The sequence below is a fragment of the Petaurus breviceps genome, unplaced genomic scaffold (genome assembly GCF_028583685.1).
Source record: "Petaurus breviceps papuanus isolate PSGF00001 unplaced genomic scaffold, PetGlider_PUasm1.0 90702, whole genome shotgun sequence".
In the NCBI taxonomy this organism is placed as follows: domain Eukaryota; kingdom Metazoa; phylum Chordata; class Mammalia; order Diprotodontia; family Petauridae; genus Petaurus; species Petaurus breviceps.
The window spans coordinates 9,094,746-9,111,194 of NW_027187317.1; the positions used below are offsets into that span (position 1 = coordinate 9,094,746).

Below are 16,449 nucleotides of genomic sequence, written 5' to 3' on the forward strand. Positions count from 1 at the left end.
CCCTACCCCTGGAACTAGAAATTCCAAGGAAACATCATTCTTGGGGGGGATTGGCCTCTGTCCCTAGACTCACACAAGACACAATGCCTGCTAAAAGCACCTGGCAGTATGCCTTCTTTGTTCTCAGAACTACTTAAACTGTAAGATTCAGACCCCAAATTGGAATTTCATGGAGGAGATGTCCTGCCTGGGATTCTCCCAAGCGGGACCCTGGCAGCTGGACCCGGGATTCCCCAGCTTGTGTGGTCAAGTGTTGATGCTTCCCCACATCAGTGATGATTGTAAATATAATATATATACATATCTTATATCACAGTTGCTCTTATCTTACTATTCCTAAGCCTTTTACTGTTATCTCCGGTTTCCTTCCCATTCACCTATATTCTAAATAAACTATATTGGATCTTTTGAAGTGCCAAGTGTTCTGTTCACACAAATCCTGCACCTCCTTAAGCAGACACCAGGATAGTTTCATCAAGAGCTGGTTATGCCAAACTAATTTGGTGCCTTTTTTGATAGGGTTACAAAACTGGCAAATCAGAAGAATGCTGCAAATATATTTTACCTCAATTTCTGAAAAGCATTTGACAAGTTTTTCATACAATTTTTATGGAAAAGATGGGAGATATTGGCAAGATAATACAGTTAGCCTGATTTGGAATTGCCAATTAGTAGTCACTAATGATTCAATGTCAATTTGGCAGGAGGTCTCAGTGGAGTTCCCCGTAATCTATGCTTGGCTGTTATGCTTAAGAATTTTATCAATGAACTGGATAAAGGCACAGATAGTAGTATTCTTGTCAGATTTAACTGGGGACTGGACACTGGGGCACTGGACACAAAAAAAGATTTCAGTAGGCTAGCATAAAGTCTTGGGTTTAAAAAAATCAACTTCACAAATATAAGATGAAAGAAGCATTATAAGAAAGTAATATGCATGAAATAAATGTGAGGAATATTTTCTACAAGTAACAAAAATTGTGAAGCAACTAGCTCAATTTAACAAATCGAGTCAGGGAGAGCTTGGCCTTAACAAGTTCTTCCATTTGTCACATTTCATTGTCTAGAAACATAGTTCAATAGCTGAGTATAAGTCTACAAACTGTAAGGAAGTTTTTCTATTTCCATTAGTATTTACATGTGAGGAGGAAGACAAACTAACCACCCGTTATTACCTTTAATTTCTTATTTTGTACCTGGCTATTCCCAATTTTCATGTAAAATAATGCACACTACCAACAGCAAGTAACTTAGTAAATAAAAATCTGTCAACAACCAGGGAAAAAGCATAATCTAATTTTATACTAAACTGTAACAAAATAGGTTTTTTGAGGTACATATATTTCAAAGAATTAACTTACTTTAATTCGTAAAGTTTTTATCTCTTCCTCTAATCTTTTTCGTTCTTCAACTTCTTTACTGTATTTTTCTTGTAATTCTTCATACTTTGAAGCTAAAAACAGATGTGAAACACTAATTTCAGGAAGAGAATTTCAGTTCAACAAAGTAAAATCAATAAAGTACCATCCCAATACTTGAGAATCTAAAAATTAACCTTTCAAATTCCAAATGAAAACAAAATTATTTTCTCATGACAAGAGAACTGCTAAATTACTTAAGAGAACTTTAAAAATATATTGACTTGGGCAGCTAGGGGGCACAGGCAATAGAGTACTGGCCCTGGAGTCAGGAGAATCTGAGTTCAAATACAGCCTCAGACACTTAACACTTACTAGCCGTGTGACCTTGGGCAAGTCACTTAACCCCAATTGCTCTGCCTTCCCCCCTCCAAAAAGCAAAAAAAAAAAAAATATCTATATATATATATATATATATATATAGATATATGGAGAGGGAGAGAGAGAGGGAGAGAAACAGAAAGAGAGAAAGAGTGAGTGAGAGAGAGACTGAAAGATACGATGAACACGGGTTTCAGAAAAACATACCAAGGGCTGCAACACAAAAAAATACCAAAATTTCTTTTGAAGACATATAATTTAAGATTAGCAGTCAGATCTGAATTGTTTAATTTCCTAACAAGACCTAGATGCATATCTTTTAGAGTTATATTTAGTCTTTTCCATTTTTATATATCAGGTTAAAAAAATTAACTGAAAATGCACTTTTCAAGATTATACAGCCAATTACTACTGTCAGAATAAGGACTGAGATTATGGTTTCATGGATTCCTATTCGAGGATCTTGCTACTACACTTTAACAAACATTGTTCACCCTAGAAAGAGAACTTGGAATTAGAAAAATATAGAGTTCTGTTCTTTTTAAAACTGCAGTTTTCATTCTTTTTTTGTACTTTTTTGAAATGCTTTGACCTGAAGTCTGAAACTTGTACTTCAATGTTTTCACATCCTTCCTTTCAAGGAGAAAGTATAAAGTGTAAAGTGTATAAATAGAAGGAGCTAGTGGTAGAGTGAATAGAGCACTGGAACCTAGAGTCAGAAGACCTAAATTTACATTGGGCTTCTTATACTTACTGTGTAAAGTAAGTAAACATGTAATTTACCTATTTGCCTCAGTTTCTTCAACTATAAAACAAAGATAATAATAGCACTTACCTCACAAGGTTGTTGAGGATCAAATGAGAGTATTTGGAAAAATTGCTTAGCAAGCAGTGCCTGGCAAATAGGAGGTATGATATATTCTTTTCCCCTAAATTAACTTGAATTGATAAAACTATCTTCTTCTGTGTAACTTGTGGATATAGATGCTTAAAAGTGTGAGACTGCATACTGCCAATAATTACTTATGAAGATAGATTTACAAAGCAGCTGTTTTGTAAAATATCTATTATAAACAAGAAGTGTTTTTCATTTGGAAGGAGAATGTACTTTGTTGTTGTTGGTTTGTTTTTTTCTGGAAATCATTGCGGGAGGAAAAAACATGAGTTATAGGAACAGGTCTCTAAGACACCTGCTTGCTATAGTTTGGAGAAATATTTTGTGCTGAACATAGAAAAACAAATATACTCAAACAAAATCAGTCAACAATTTCTGTACATTGCTTTTCTAAGCTGGAAGAAATTGTGATTGTTCTAAAAATGTTGCTGGAAAAGACATTTTTGTTACTGCTGTATGTGTTGTAAAAATTATAAGGACTATGGATAGACACCCTAGAAGAAGAGGAAGTAATAGAATGGAAAATGTGAGCCATAATTCAAATTGAACAGACAGAAGTGCTTAGAGATGGTAACTGGACTTAGACAGATATGAAATGTTTTATAGAATGCACCTGATATTAGTCTTTCCCTATTATTCAAATGCTTTAAAAAATAATATAGCCTAGATGCATCTGATCCCAAAAACTGGTAGGAAAGACAATAAAGATCACCAGCCTTGACCTGGAAAATAACAAAAGCTAGAATTGGACCTTAGAAGGAAACAATTAGAGGCTAGCTTCTTCTCTAAAATAAGCATAGTAGCTGAACATATGAGATAATATTTGGTAGGAACGAGAACATGTTAATTGTGCCAACCAAGATCCTCTATCCCATTAAACAAATTCTTTTTTTTTTTAGTCATTTCCTCCTAGTTCAATTCAAAAACCACTTCTTATGCTTTTACTCAATACTATATTTGCAAGGTACTATACTAAGCCCTGGGAATAAAAAGACAGAAACAAAACAGCTCAAGGGAAAAAAGAGCCTGTATCCATGTCTGGTCCAGGTAGGGAAAATGTGGAATTTCTGGAAGCCAGACAGGACAAGTAGAGAAAGGTATACATGGGAAAGATAAGGCCTACAGCAAAACTGATGCATGTGCACATGCACTCAGTCTCTCTCTCTCTCTCTCACACACACACACACACACACACACACACACACACACACACAGTTAAAAGCTGGAAGTCTAGCAACTCTAACTTATATCGTATTATAGAGGAAATCAAGCAAAGAAAACCTCAGGTAGGACGGCATGCTGGAACTCTAGTACATTAGCCACACTCTACCCTTTGCCTAAGGTCCTTGCACTAAGCTCCTAAAACCCAAGTACCAAATCCATACCACTTCGATGACTTGATTGTACAGGAGCAGCAGCACTCTTCTGTGGTGTACTGTTTAGTGTCGAAACATCTCCTGGCAACATTGTCAGTTGACTTCTCTCAAGTTCAGATTTACATCTGTTAAAATAGGAATTTTGAAATGTTCTCTAATTATAGAAAACAGTAGATGAATTATAGAAATTATACATTTCTAATTACCTCTACATCATCTAGAAGACTGAAACCTAAAAGAATGTGATATCACAAATCACATTTGCAAAGTACAAACTAAAAAATACAAACAATACCCTACATTTTGTTATTATTTATAAAATACAAAAAAAATTACACCACAACATTTATAATAGCATGCAAAGAAAAAGGAATATATTATTTGAATATTACATAAATAACATTAACCTGGGCAGTTAGGTGATGATGTAGTGGATAGAATGCTGGGCCTGGAGCCAGGAAGACTGTCTTTCTGAGTCAACTATGACTTCCAACACTTACTAGCTCTGTGACCCTAGACCAATCACTTAACCCTATTTGCCTCAGTTTCTTCATATGTAAAATGAGCTAGAGAAGGAAATGGCAAACCACTCCAATTTCTTTGCCAAGAAAACCCCAAATGGGGAGATGAAAAGTTGCACAAGACTGAACAAGAAATTAACCTATGAATAAAGTCCTCTTCATTTATAAGTATCTACTATTTATATATCAGGCACCACAGAATACCAAAACTGAAAACCATCCCTACTTCCAAAGGAGAGAAGACAATAAAGCAACTTGAGATCCAGTATAAACCTATTAGGACAGGAGTGGAGAATAACCAGTCTCCATTTCAGCCCTGGTCCATGGTTTAATTTTATCTAATTCTAGTCATGGACAATGCTGAAAGAAAACAACTGCCAATTTTTACTACTGTTACTACTTTCCCAATAAAGGCCCCACATTTGACCTACACCAGACAATTGGTTGAATATAAAATAGAAATGAAAGAAAGGAGAACTGTTGGGAACAAGGGCAAATGTACACTAAACGCTTCCCAGGGACACAGAAAATCTTAAGAATGGAATTGGCATCTTTGCAAAGAAAAGTGATGGATATGGTAACATTCCCCTACCACTTCCACACCTTAGATTCAAAAAGAGGACTCTCAAAAATGTAACTTGTCTCTTGTCACTATGTAACTGAAATTGACCCCCAACCCAGCTTCTTTCTTTCCTCTACAGAACTAAGGTCAATCAGACAGCTGGACAGTAGGTAGAAGGGTAATCTTGGAGTTAGGAAGATTCAGAAACTTCCTAGATGCACATGTAACCTTAACCCTGGGCACCTCTCATTTGTTTAGAAAAAAAGTGGAGCTTATCTTAACACCTATCTCACAGGGTTGTTGTGAGGATAAAATGAGGTATTTTTGAAGTGCTCGCAAGCCACCCAAACACATACCCTTCAGATTAGTCAGAGAGGGAGATTATATAAGAATTACAAGAGTGCTACTCAAAACAGCTTTGAAACTCTAAGAAATTGCTTTCAGAGTGAATTTATAGTATATAAGACTTTTTTACATACCATATTAAAAAATCCCAATACTAACATTATTATCCAGGTTGATCTTCAGCCTCAAAGGGTCTCTAATCTTACCTGAATCCTGCAAAAGTGAAAATCATAATCCAGTCATACCTTCTCAACTTGGGCAAATTTTGACCATGGCAGTCAACACAGATTCAGTTTGATCATTTGACTGATTACCAGCTTTAGCTCCAAAATATTTTTGGTTACTTTCAGGTAATTAAATTGACCCTCAAAAAGAAAGACTGAGGGCGGCTAGGTGGCACAGTGAGTAAAGCGCTGGCCCTGGAATCAGGAGGTCCTGAGATCGGTTCTGGCCTCAGACACTTAACACCCACACACACACAAAAAAAAACAACTAGCCATGTCACCTTGGGCAAGTTACTTAACCCCAATTGCCTTCCAAAAGGCAAAAAAAAAAAAAAAAAAGACTGGCTAACATTACATATATTAAAAACAGTATGTGGGCAATTTCAAAAAGTTCCAAACAGCAACAACATCATTAAAGTCTGGACTCACTTAAGGGGATGGTGGAGCCCATTGCAGGTTTCTTAAGGATGACAGAAGACTTGGGAATGTTTGAAGGCAACAGGGTAAGAACCAATTAACAGAGAGAGGTTAAAGGTGAGAGGAGAGAGAGGGAGAGAAAAGGTAATTGTCAGGTACCAGCTATTCCTAATAAAAATTCGCAGGTTTAAATTTTGGGGAAATTGTTAAAATGGTACTTCAGTTCCTGTGATTGCTTCTTATTTTAACAAGAATCCATTTTGTTGGGGAGACAGGACAACAAAAAATATGCAGATCATCGTTTGCACATCCCACCAGTCCAATTTTGGCCCATTAGTATATTGTTTGTTAAATACAGCAAGAGCTGTTATAAGGAATGTGATACTCCTGAATTTTTGTAACGAAAAACTAGTAATAAGCACAAATATCAAATACTAAAACTATTTTCACAATTAATATTTGGTTAACTAAATAATTATTTTCCTAAAACTAGTGGTGGACAGGTACATACTTTTAATACACATATACTTTATATCGGGGTTTGGCTCAATGTAATAAGTTACAGAACAACAGCTAACATGTATAGCACTTAAGGGTTTGCTAAGTACTTTGCAAACATCTCATTTTATCCCACAACAACCCTGGGAGGTAGATTTACCACTATCACCATTTTACAGATGAGGAAACTGAGTCATATCAAGGTGAATTCATCTGCTCAGGATCCTATCTTATGAATGTCTGAGGCAACATTTGAACTCACGTATTCCCAACTCCAGGTGCAATGCTCTATTCACTTTGCCACCTAGTTACTTCAGCAGTGAAGAACTGGAAAGTACCAAAGGATATGCCACACCGGTGGTGCATGCTATGGAAAGGAATGCTGCATTTGGAGTCAGATAAATGAAAATTTAGGATCCTCTGATCTCTGATCCTAAGTTATTTATTAGTCTTCACAGTAACATCAACTTATGATTCAAAGTCCATTTAATTCAATCCTTTCATTTTATAGATGATGAAACTAAGGCCCATAGAAAAATTTGAGAAAGTGACTCATCTAGGTCTCCCTGGGCCAGTTTCCTCAATGCAAAATGGAGAATTTAGACTACAAGATTTCTAAGGGCCCTCCCAGCTCTTATAATCTTAAAATCTAATCCTAGAACAGTCATTGCCCAAGTAAACAGCCCAGTCAAGATCTGAGGCCAGGTCTTACAGGTTTAGAGATCAGAGATGCAAAATACTTTAGAAGTCAAGTCTAATCCATCATTTTATGGGTAAGAAAATTAAAGACAGAGAGACTGTAACTTGCCCATATACTAAGTCTGAAAACTAGAATTAGAAACTAGGGAGTATGACTTCTAATCCTACATAAATACCGACACCATGACACTTCTCAATTGACCCACTCTTTGTAATAAACGGTAATATAACCGATTTCCAATATAAAGGGTGTGTGCCAAAATTTTTAGAGCAGTTTTACAGTTTTAATACCTTATCAGATTAATAGTTCATTATTAAATTCCTCTCAAATTAAAAGTCTAGCTTCCACATAAAAAATAAAATGAATTTAATTAAAAATAAAAAGTTGCAACAACTTTCTAAAACACCTATCAAAAGAGTTACCTTTTAAGTTCCTGTTCCAGTTTTTCTATTTGCTTTTTGCTTGAACTTAGCTGTCCTTCCTGGAAATTCATTTGTGACTCTTTGACTTGAAGATCATGAGAAATCTTCTGCCTCATTTTCTCCAAATTATCACATGTTTCCATCAAGCCCTGATTCTCCCTTTTGAGGGTGGCCACTTCATTTTTTTGGTCATCAACCTAATTAAAATCATCAGAAATATTTTCAGGAATTTAAAATAAGGAGCTTCTTTCTAAATTGACCAAACTTGCTGCTAAAGTTAAAGCATTCATTAATCAATAAGTAACATATTGAACAAAAATTTAAGTGTATTATATATACATGTCACTAGTTTTCTATTTCTGGAACTTACAATTTAGTAAAAGTGACAATCATTAAAAAAAAATTTACTGCTAATTCAAGTTTTATCTCTTCGAAAGAAGGCTAAATCAGGTTAACATTTTTTAAATCCTAAAAAAAAAATTTTTTTTGGCTTTTTGGAGGGAGGAATGCAGGGCAATTAGGGTTAAGTGACTTGCCCAAGGTCACAAGGCTAGCTAAGTGCTAAGTGTCTTAAGGCCATATTTGAACTCAGATCCTCCTGACTCCAGGGGCTGGTGCTCTATTCACTGTGCCACCTAGCCGCCCACAAAAACTTTTTTTTTGAAGATTTAAGAATATCATCCAGGCATAACTGTCTGCCTTCAGGCAGAGATGTACCTATACTATTGCAGATAAATGAGACTGCATTATATTTTTTAAATTCTTTAATAAAAGGAAACCTCCTCCAAACCTTCCTAAGAAAATTTTTCCAATGTTTAACAGCCCTATGAGCACATTCTCCTAGGGCCACGGAAATAAAAAGACATCATGGGAAAGTAGAAAATTGCTTCTGGCTCATAAAAAATGAGACATTTTTAAAAAAATAAATAAATATACTATATATATACATATATATGTAGGTAATTTTAGAACAATACATAATTACTTGGCAAGTACATTTTTGGTCACAAATTTAAAAATACATTTGCTTCTAGTTGGCAATGAGAAAAAGGTTTTACCAATTAGATCAAGTACAGAATTAGGAGATTACAATTCATACTTTCATTATCAAGTCAAAAGTTATTTTGCTTTTAATTACTCCAAGGTGAAAATCTAAGATACCATCCCTTCCATTATCTGTTAACACTGATTTGCCATATTAGAGTCTAAGCCAGGGACTTCTGGCTTATTAGTCAAGAATTCCAAAGTAATTCCAAAAAAACTCTTGACTAGAAGACTGAATGAGACTTAGGAACTAACAACATCAGAAAGCTAAGGGATTTAGAATTGAAGAAGAAAAAAATTAAAAGATTAAAAAAAGTGACATATACTAAATTAACAAAAACATTTTCCTCAAAATATAAGATGACTTATATATAATATATATAATATAAATATAAAATGACTCATCATTTATACAAGCATTTTCAATTATACAATGAAAATTAAAACATAAGGTGACAAATGAACAGAACACCTGCCCTGGAGTCAGGAGGACCTGAGTTCAAGTCCGGCCTCAGACACTTGACATACTTACTAGCCATGTGACTTTGGGCAAGTCAATTAACCCCAATTGCCCTCCAAAAAAAAAGAAAAGAAAATTAAAATGTAAGCAAGAAATTATAATATTTACCTTTCCCCTGATGATGCTTAAATCAATCATATATTACCTTTTGCTTCTGCTTTTGCAGGGCAGCCTCCAAGGATTCCAGCTGAAATTTCCTCTGTTGGTTTTCTTTTTTGAGTTTGTCTAGTTGTCCTTCAAGTTCCTGAATTTTCTGAAGGGCTCTGGTTGACAGACCTTCTTTCCATTCCTCTAAAGCCCAACTCATTTTGTTCTACCTTGTTTATTAATCAACATTTAAAAATAAGTTGAGAAGAAGAATCCAATCGTTGCTCCTGTGGTATTAAGTGGGGAAATGATAAAAATAAATAAAAATTTTAAAGGAATTCAGTCTAAGAGACCAAACAATCTGTTTGCATCTAGGTTCTGCAAAGGAAAATTAAAAGGAACGTCCAGCTAGCATAAACTCCACAGAGCAGGTATTTCAAAGTTACATCCCAGGCACAAAATGTCCAACCCGCCTAACCTATTAGATTTCAGTTCTGATCTAGAGTTATTTTTTTCTTCTCTCCACTAAATCAACCTTGAACAGAAACACTTGGGTAGGGTACGAGGATAAATTAGTAATAGCTCCTTTTCTGTCCTTGCTTCTTTTAGCCTGTGTCTTCTTATGAAGTTTTCTACTTTCTCACTGCTTATGATGCAAGGTATTTAGTATTATATATAGTTATATATTTATTACTATAATAAGAAATTTGATTTTTTTCCCCAGAGGAAAGGTGTTATTTAGTACAAAGAAGACATGCTGTTACTGTTCTGAAGCAGGCTCTACATGTTCCCGTCAGGTGAGTGTTTTCCTTTGTATATATCTTAGCAATCTGTACTCCAAATTGATGTCTCCCTCTCAGCCACTTAACACAGCACTATAACCACAATCTTTTTTTCTTGGGGAGTGGGGGGGGGGTGAGTAAAGGGTAGTAGAGATGAAAATATTCTAATCCTTTATTTGAGGTACATGACAATGAAGCTATTAGAAAGGAAACAGTAACTTCAAGCTTGTTATCTATGACAAAAAGTATATGGCTTAGTTTGGTTGAATCAGATCTAGATAGCTCTAAAACTTCATTTTCTGTTATGTCTCCAGCCCTCTAGAGCACCTTAGGATTTATGTTCTTTCTAGCACCATTATCAAAACTAACAAGTGGTTTAAGACCAGGTGCTATGTGTTAAGAAGCAGTGAAAGGCAATAATGATAGAAATGCAAAATAAAAATTATCCTGAGGTAACACCTCATACTCTAAAATATGGGAAAACTCATGGAGATAAGACAGGCACCCCAATTCACTGCCAAGGAGCTGTGAAATGGCTCAAACATTCCAAGGTCTGGAATTGTGCAAGAAAGGTTACTAAGTTGTTCAAATTCCACCTTATACCCTACTACTATGTCTGGAACTCCCAGACAAGTCACTTAACCTACACCTCAACCTCAATTTCCTCATCTGTAAAATTAAGGGATTGGATTACAGGGCAACTGAGGTCCCTTCCAGTTTCAGAGTTAAGAGATCTGAACAAATTATGGCATCTGAATGTTAACAAAATATCATTGCCCTGAAGAAACAAAAGGAAAAAATTCCAAGGAAGAATAGCATTCATCTGAAGAGACAAATGGAGATACATGGGGAATTTTAACAACCCACTGAGATTTTTTAAAAGAAATGTACAGAAGATGGAAGGAAGACCAAGAAACAGAGGATGAATACACAATCATGTCTTGGTCCTGGAAACAAAGTGTCAGAAATGCTAAAACTCAAAATAAGCCAAGGCTGGTGAAGGAAGCTAAGGACAACAACAAAAAAATGGGGCGGGGGTCAGCTATACCAGGAGAAAAATGAAAACCAAAGAGACAGAATCTTTGCTTGGGGTGAACAGGATCATGATAACCAACAACAGAGAAAAAAACGATTCAGTTCTCTATTGCTTCCATTTTCTCTGCCATGAATGACCTAGAAATATAGAAATGAAAAGTACACAAATGATTACCAAGGAAGTGATACCCAAGATAATGAATATATAGTAAGATAACACCCTACCCTGATGCTTCCCTTGATGAATTCAAATCACCTGGCCAAGACAATTTACATCCTCGAGGTACTGAAGAACTGTCTAAAGGGATTGCTGGGCCACTATCAATAATACCTTGAAAGACCAGGGAAAACAAGAGATGTATCAAAAGACTGGGAAAAGTCCCAGTTTTCAAAAAAGGGAAGTGACAGAGTCTATAAACTATAGGCCAGTGAGGTTAACTCTAATTCTCAGGAAATTTCTAGAATAATTCACTAAAGAAATAGTGAAAGAGGGGGGCAGAGTCAAGATGGCAGAGTAGAAGCAGGACCTCCTCGAAGCTCCGGCTTCCACCTTCCCCAATCCATATAAAAGGGGACTCTGAACAAACTTTGGAGCTGCAGAACCCACAAAATGACACAGAGAAGCTAACCTCCCACTGAGGACAGCCCAGCAGGCTGGCAAGCAATTGGCCAGTGCAGCGCTCAGGGAGCCAAGCCTAGCTCCACTACGAGGCTTTAGCCCCAGGGCGCCAGGGCGGGGCTGACCAGCCGCTGGCTGGAGGGACTCCAGAATACCAGCAGCTGTGGCCATTTCCAGATTTATCAACACATACATGCAAAGGACAAAGTGAGAGGTCAGTGCAGTGTGGATTTTGGGACCAGAAGCTGGGAGTGCTTCAGCTTCCTGCCCTGGCTGAGATGCCTTGGCTCAGCTAGCACCACGTTGCAGCTTCAGCTCCTGGCCTCCAGAGTGTAGGGGGACCAAGCAACCAGTCTGACCGGTAATCGCTCTTGCTTTAACCTTCTTGGATCTGGATTGCTGTCTAGGGTGGAGGTCCTGGGGTGTGTGTCCAGCTTGCCAGAGTGTGTGGAGGCCTCAGAGAAGGCACCCATCTAATACCTCCGGCAGCTGAGAAAACCACAGTGTTTGGGACGAAAGCTCCTGTCTGGTGGTAGAGTCCTACTGTGGCAAAAAGCCCAGGGGTCAAGTGACTGAGGGGCGACATGACCAGGCAAAGGAAACAAAGCAGACAGAAGATTCCAACTTTACACTCCTATTTTGGGGACAAAAAGGAGCAAAGCATGGAACAGGAGGAAGACAGTGAAGTCAGAACTCCTGCACCAAAAACTTCTAAGGAAAATACAAGCAGTTACAGGCCACAGAGGACACCTTAAGAAGCAGTAAAAAGAAGTGGAGGAAAAATTGGGAAGAGAAATGAGAATGATGCAAGAGAATTATGAAATGAGAGTCAATAGACTGACTAAGGAAAATTACACCTTAAAAAACAGACTAACTCAATTGGCAAAAGAGGCTCAAAAGGCAATGAGGAGAAGAATGCCTTAAAAAGCCAAATTTGCCAGATGGAAAAAGAAGCTCAAAAGCTCAATGAGGAGAATCATTCATTCCCTCAGATTCAGAGTGGAGCAAAGGGAAGCTAGTGACTTTATGAGAAATCAAGATGATTTCAGATCCAAACAAATGAAAGAATTGAAGAAAGCAATGTGAAATATCTCATGGGGAAAATCACTGACCTGGAAAATAGATCCAGGAGAGAGAATTTAAAAATTATTGGACTACCTGAAAGCCATGATCAAAGTAAGAACCTAGAAATCATCCTCCAAGAAATTCTTGCCCTGATGTTTTAGAACCAGAAGGCAAAATAAGAGATTGAAAGAATCCACCAATCACCTCCTGAAAAAGATCCCAAAAAGAAAACTCCTAGGAATATTATAGCCAGGTCCTAGAATTCCCAGATCAAGGAGAGAATACTACAAGCAGCCAGGAAGAAACAATTTGAATATTGTGGAAACAAAATCAAGATAACACAGGATCTGGCAGCTTCTATACTGAGGGATCGAAGGGCCTGGAATATGATATTCCAGAGGGCAGAGGAGCTGTTATTAAAACCAAGAATCACCTACCCAGCAAAACTGAGTATCATGTTTCAGGGGAAAATATAGTCATTCAGTGGAACAGAGGGCTTTCAAGCATTCTTAATGAAAAAAACAGAGTTGAATAGAAAATTTGACATTCAGATACAAGAAGCAAGAGAAGCTTGAGAAGGTAAACAGGGAAAAGAAATCATAAGCCACTGATCAAAGTTGAACTATTAACATTCCTACATGGAAAAACAACAATTGTAACTGATTAAACTTTTCTCAGTATGAAAATAGTTGAAGGGAATAGAAATATATATATATATGTCTATATTGGAGAGTATACGGGCATATGAATACATATGTGAATATGTGTATATATATTTACAGGTATACATAAATAGAGGGCACAGGACCAAGTTAATAGGAAGGGATGATACTTAAAAGGTGAAATTAAGAGGTGAGAGAGGAATATAATGAGAGGAGATGGAAAGAGAGAGAATGGGGTAAACTATCTCATATAGAAGAGGCAAGGGAAAAATGGTTACAATGGAGGGGAAGAATAGGAAGGCAAAAGGGAATAGGCCAACCTTATTCTCACTGAATTTGGCTCGGGGAGGGAATGACATACACAGTAAATAGGGTAACTCACCCTACAGGAGAATAGGGGGGAAGGGGATGAGGGGGGGGGGAGGAAAGAAGGGAGGGGAAGTGGGGGGGGGGGGAAGTTGGAAGCACTCACTTTTGAAAAGGGATGGGATCAAAGTAGAGAATAGAACAAGTGGGTGGTGGGATAGGAGGGAGGGATATATAGTCAGTCTTTTACAATATATCTGCTATGTTAATGTTTTGCATTAGCTACACATGTACAACCTATACTGAACTGCTTATCTTCCCAGTAAGGGTGGGTGACAAAGGAGGAAGGGAATGAATCTGGAACTCAAAGTTTTAAAATTAAATGTTTAAAATTATATATATATGTATGTGTGTGTGTGTGTGTGCATATGTATGTATATATATATACTATTATTAATACTATTTTACATGTAATTGGGAAATAAGATATACAGGCACTGGGGCATAGAGATCCACCATACCCTACTGGAAAAGTCGAAGTGGGTATGGGAGAAGATATGGGAGAGAGCAGACTGGAGCAGGGGATATCCTGTTGGACTGCTATTTGGGGGCGCTAGATATGAAAAAAACGGGGAGAAAATTCGTAACTCAAAATCTGGCGGGAAATTAATTATGTAAATAAGAAGTTAATAAAGCATTTGAAACATGAAAAAAAAAGAAATAGTGAAAGAAAGCACTGAATATAAATAGCCAGTACAACCTCATCAACAACAGGTTATCATAGACATTGAAATTCACCAAAATGAAGAAAACTTCATTTTCTCTTTTAAGATGCTCACTCCATGCTATGGATATGAATTACCAAGATTCCCTAACACTTGTCTGTGTGAAAGATGGGGACGGGAGAAGAATATAATCAGATGGATTCAGAACTGACAGAATGACTGGGAACAGTTTTCACTGTCAACATTAAAGAAGATCTCTGGAAAAGTAGCTCAGTATCTGTGATTGGCCCTGGGCTGTTTAATGTTATCAATGACCTGAATAAAGGGATAGATAGTGTTCAATAAATTTGCTGACACAAAACTGGCTGGTATAGCTAGCACAGTGAATGAGTCAGAATCCACAAAGATCTTGACAGGTGAAAAGATTATTAGGGTGAATCCAATAATGCAATTAGACACAAAAATTAGCTTCATGAATAAAGGATGGGGGAAGCACAATAGACAGCAGTTCCTCTGAAAAAAGACCTAGGAGTTTTGGACTGCAAGCTGATTATCAGCAGTGTGATGTAGCAGTAAAAAAAGCTAATGTGATCTTGGGCTTCATAAAGAGGCATAACTTCAAGAAATAGGGAGGTAGAATCCCATTGTACTTTGTCCGAATTAGAGCTCATCGACCAAAGGATTACGTTCAGTTGGAAACAAAAAAGTTTAGGAAGAACACTTACAAACTGGAGAGTGTCCAGAGAAGGACAACCAGGATGGTGAAGGGTCTTGAGTCCACAATATGAGACAATCAGTTTAAGGAACTGGACATGTTTAGCCTAGAAAAGACACTATTCGGGGGAGACATGATAGCTGCCTTCAAGTATCCGAAAAGTTGTCACGCAGAAAAGGGATTAGATTTATTCTGTTTAGCTCCAGAAGGGAGTATCAAAGCAAAGGGTGCAGGTGTGCAAGGAGCAGAAAGACAAATTTAGTCTTGAAGTCAGGAAAAGAATGTCTAACAATTTAGAACTCTGCATAAGGGGAATATGCTACCTGGAAAGCTAGTGGGTTTCACTTCCTGGGAGGTATTTTAGTAGAGGACAAAGGGTAATTTATCTAGCAGGTCATTAGGAGGGATTACTTTTGTGTAGGGCTTAATCTAGTCCTCACTGAGTTTGACTCTAACTCTCAAATTCTGATAATTCATTGTGAAGGAGGGTCAAAGGTAATCAAAGAAACATGAAATTACTTGTGTGAAAAAACAGTGAAGAAAGCAAGAGCCAAAAAATAACATACTCAATGACAACAATATAAAGTCGATATTGAGAGGAAACAAAACTATTTAAATACAGCGATCAATGTTAGCACTATATTGTAAAAATTAAAATCCACACACCTTCCTTCTGTACTTTGTAGTGAGGTTTATTTGGGTATTTGTTGGGATTAAACAAAATGTATCAAATTTTGAAAGTCTTTTTTTCTAAGGGATGAAAGGCCCAAAACTCATAAGAGAGTGAAGATGGCAAAAGACCAAGATTATTCATGAAGTATCAGATCCTTTAAAAGAGTTGTAGTTGCCAAAACAATTATCTATTTTATCCCAGATGCTTTACAAGTCATTCAGCTACTCATAGCTCTATTGTGCCCTCTTCTCCCAAAGTAAACTTCTTAAAGTGATGTTCAAAAGTTTCTATGCCCAACTACCTTAACTATCTTGGCAAATATTTCCCTTTCATTGAAACCAACCTTGTCTATCCAAATGAGATGCTATTATTGGCACACAAAAAATTCAACATTTCTCAAATAATTTATAATACCCAAAACTGCTAGGATCCTATAAATAAGGTGACTTAAAAAAAAAAAAAAGCAAAAGTCACAGGTAGGACAAATTTATTATTTACAAAATTGGCCTTTTTTGGA

The 16,449-nt window shown here is 36.8% G+C and overlaps 1 protein-coding gene across 4 annotated transcripts in view; it reads right to left on the bottom strand.

Annotated features, from left to right (window-relative positions):
• CENPF (centromere protein F) overlaps positions 1-16,449 on the bottom strand; it is an 89,148-nt gene that overhangs the window by 65,795 nt on the left and 6,904 nt on the right. For 2 of the 4 annotated variants that reach the window (XM_069066055.1, XM_069066053.1), the window contains exons 2-5: positions 9,409-9,637; positions 7,700-7,896; positions 4,020-4,135; positions 1,362-1,453 (exon numbers count right to left, since the gene is read on the bottom strand). In XM_069066055.1, coding sequence (XP_068922156.1) covers positions 1,362-1,453; positions 4,020-4,135; positions 7,700-7,896; positions 9,409-9,570 — 567 coding nt within the window. In that variant the 5' untranslated portion in view covers positions 9,571-9,637. Of the gene's footprint in view, positions 1-1,361; positions 1,454-4,019; positions 4,136-7,699; positions 7,897-9,408; positions 9,638-15,269; positions 15,366-16,449 lie in introns of those variants that run through there. The other 2 variants (XM_069066054.1, XM_069066056.1) reach the window with 2 other exon arrangements.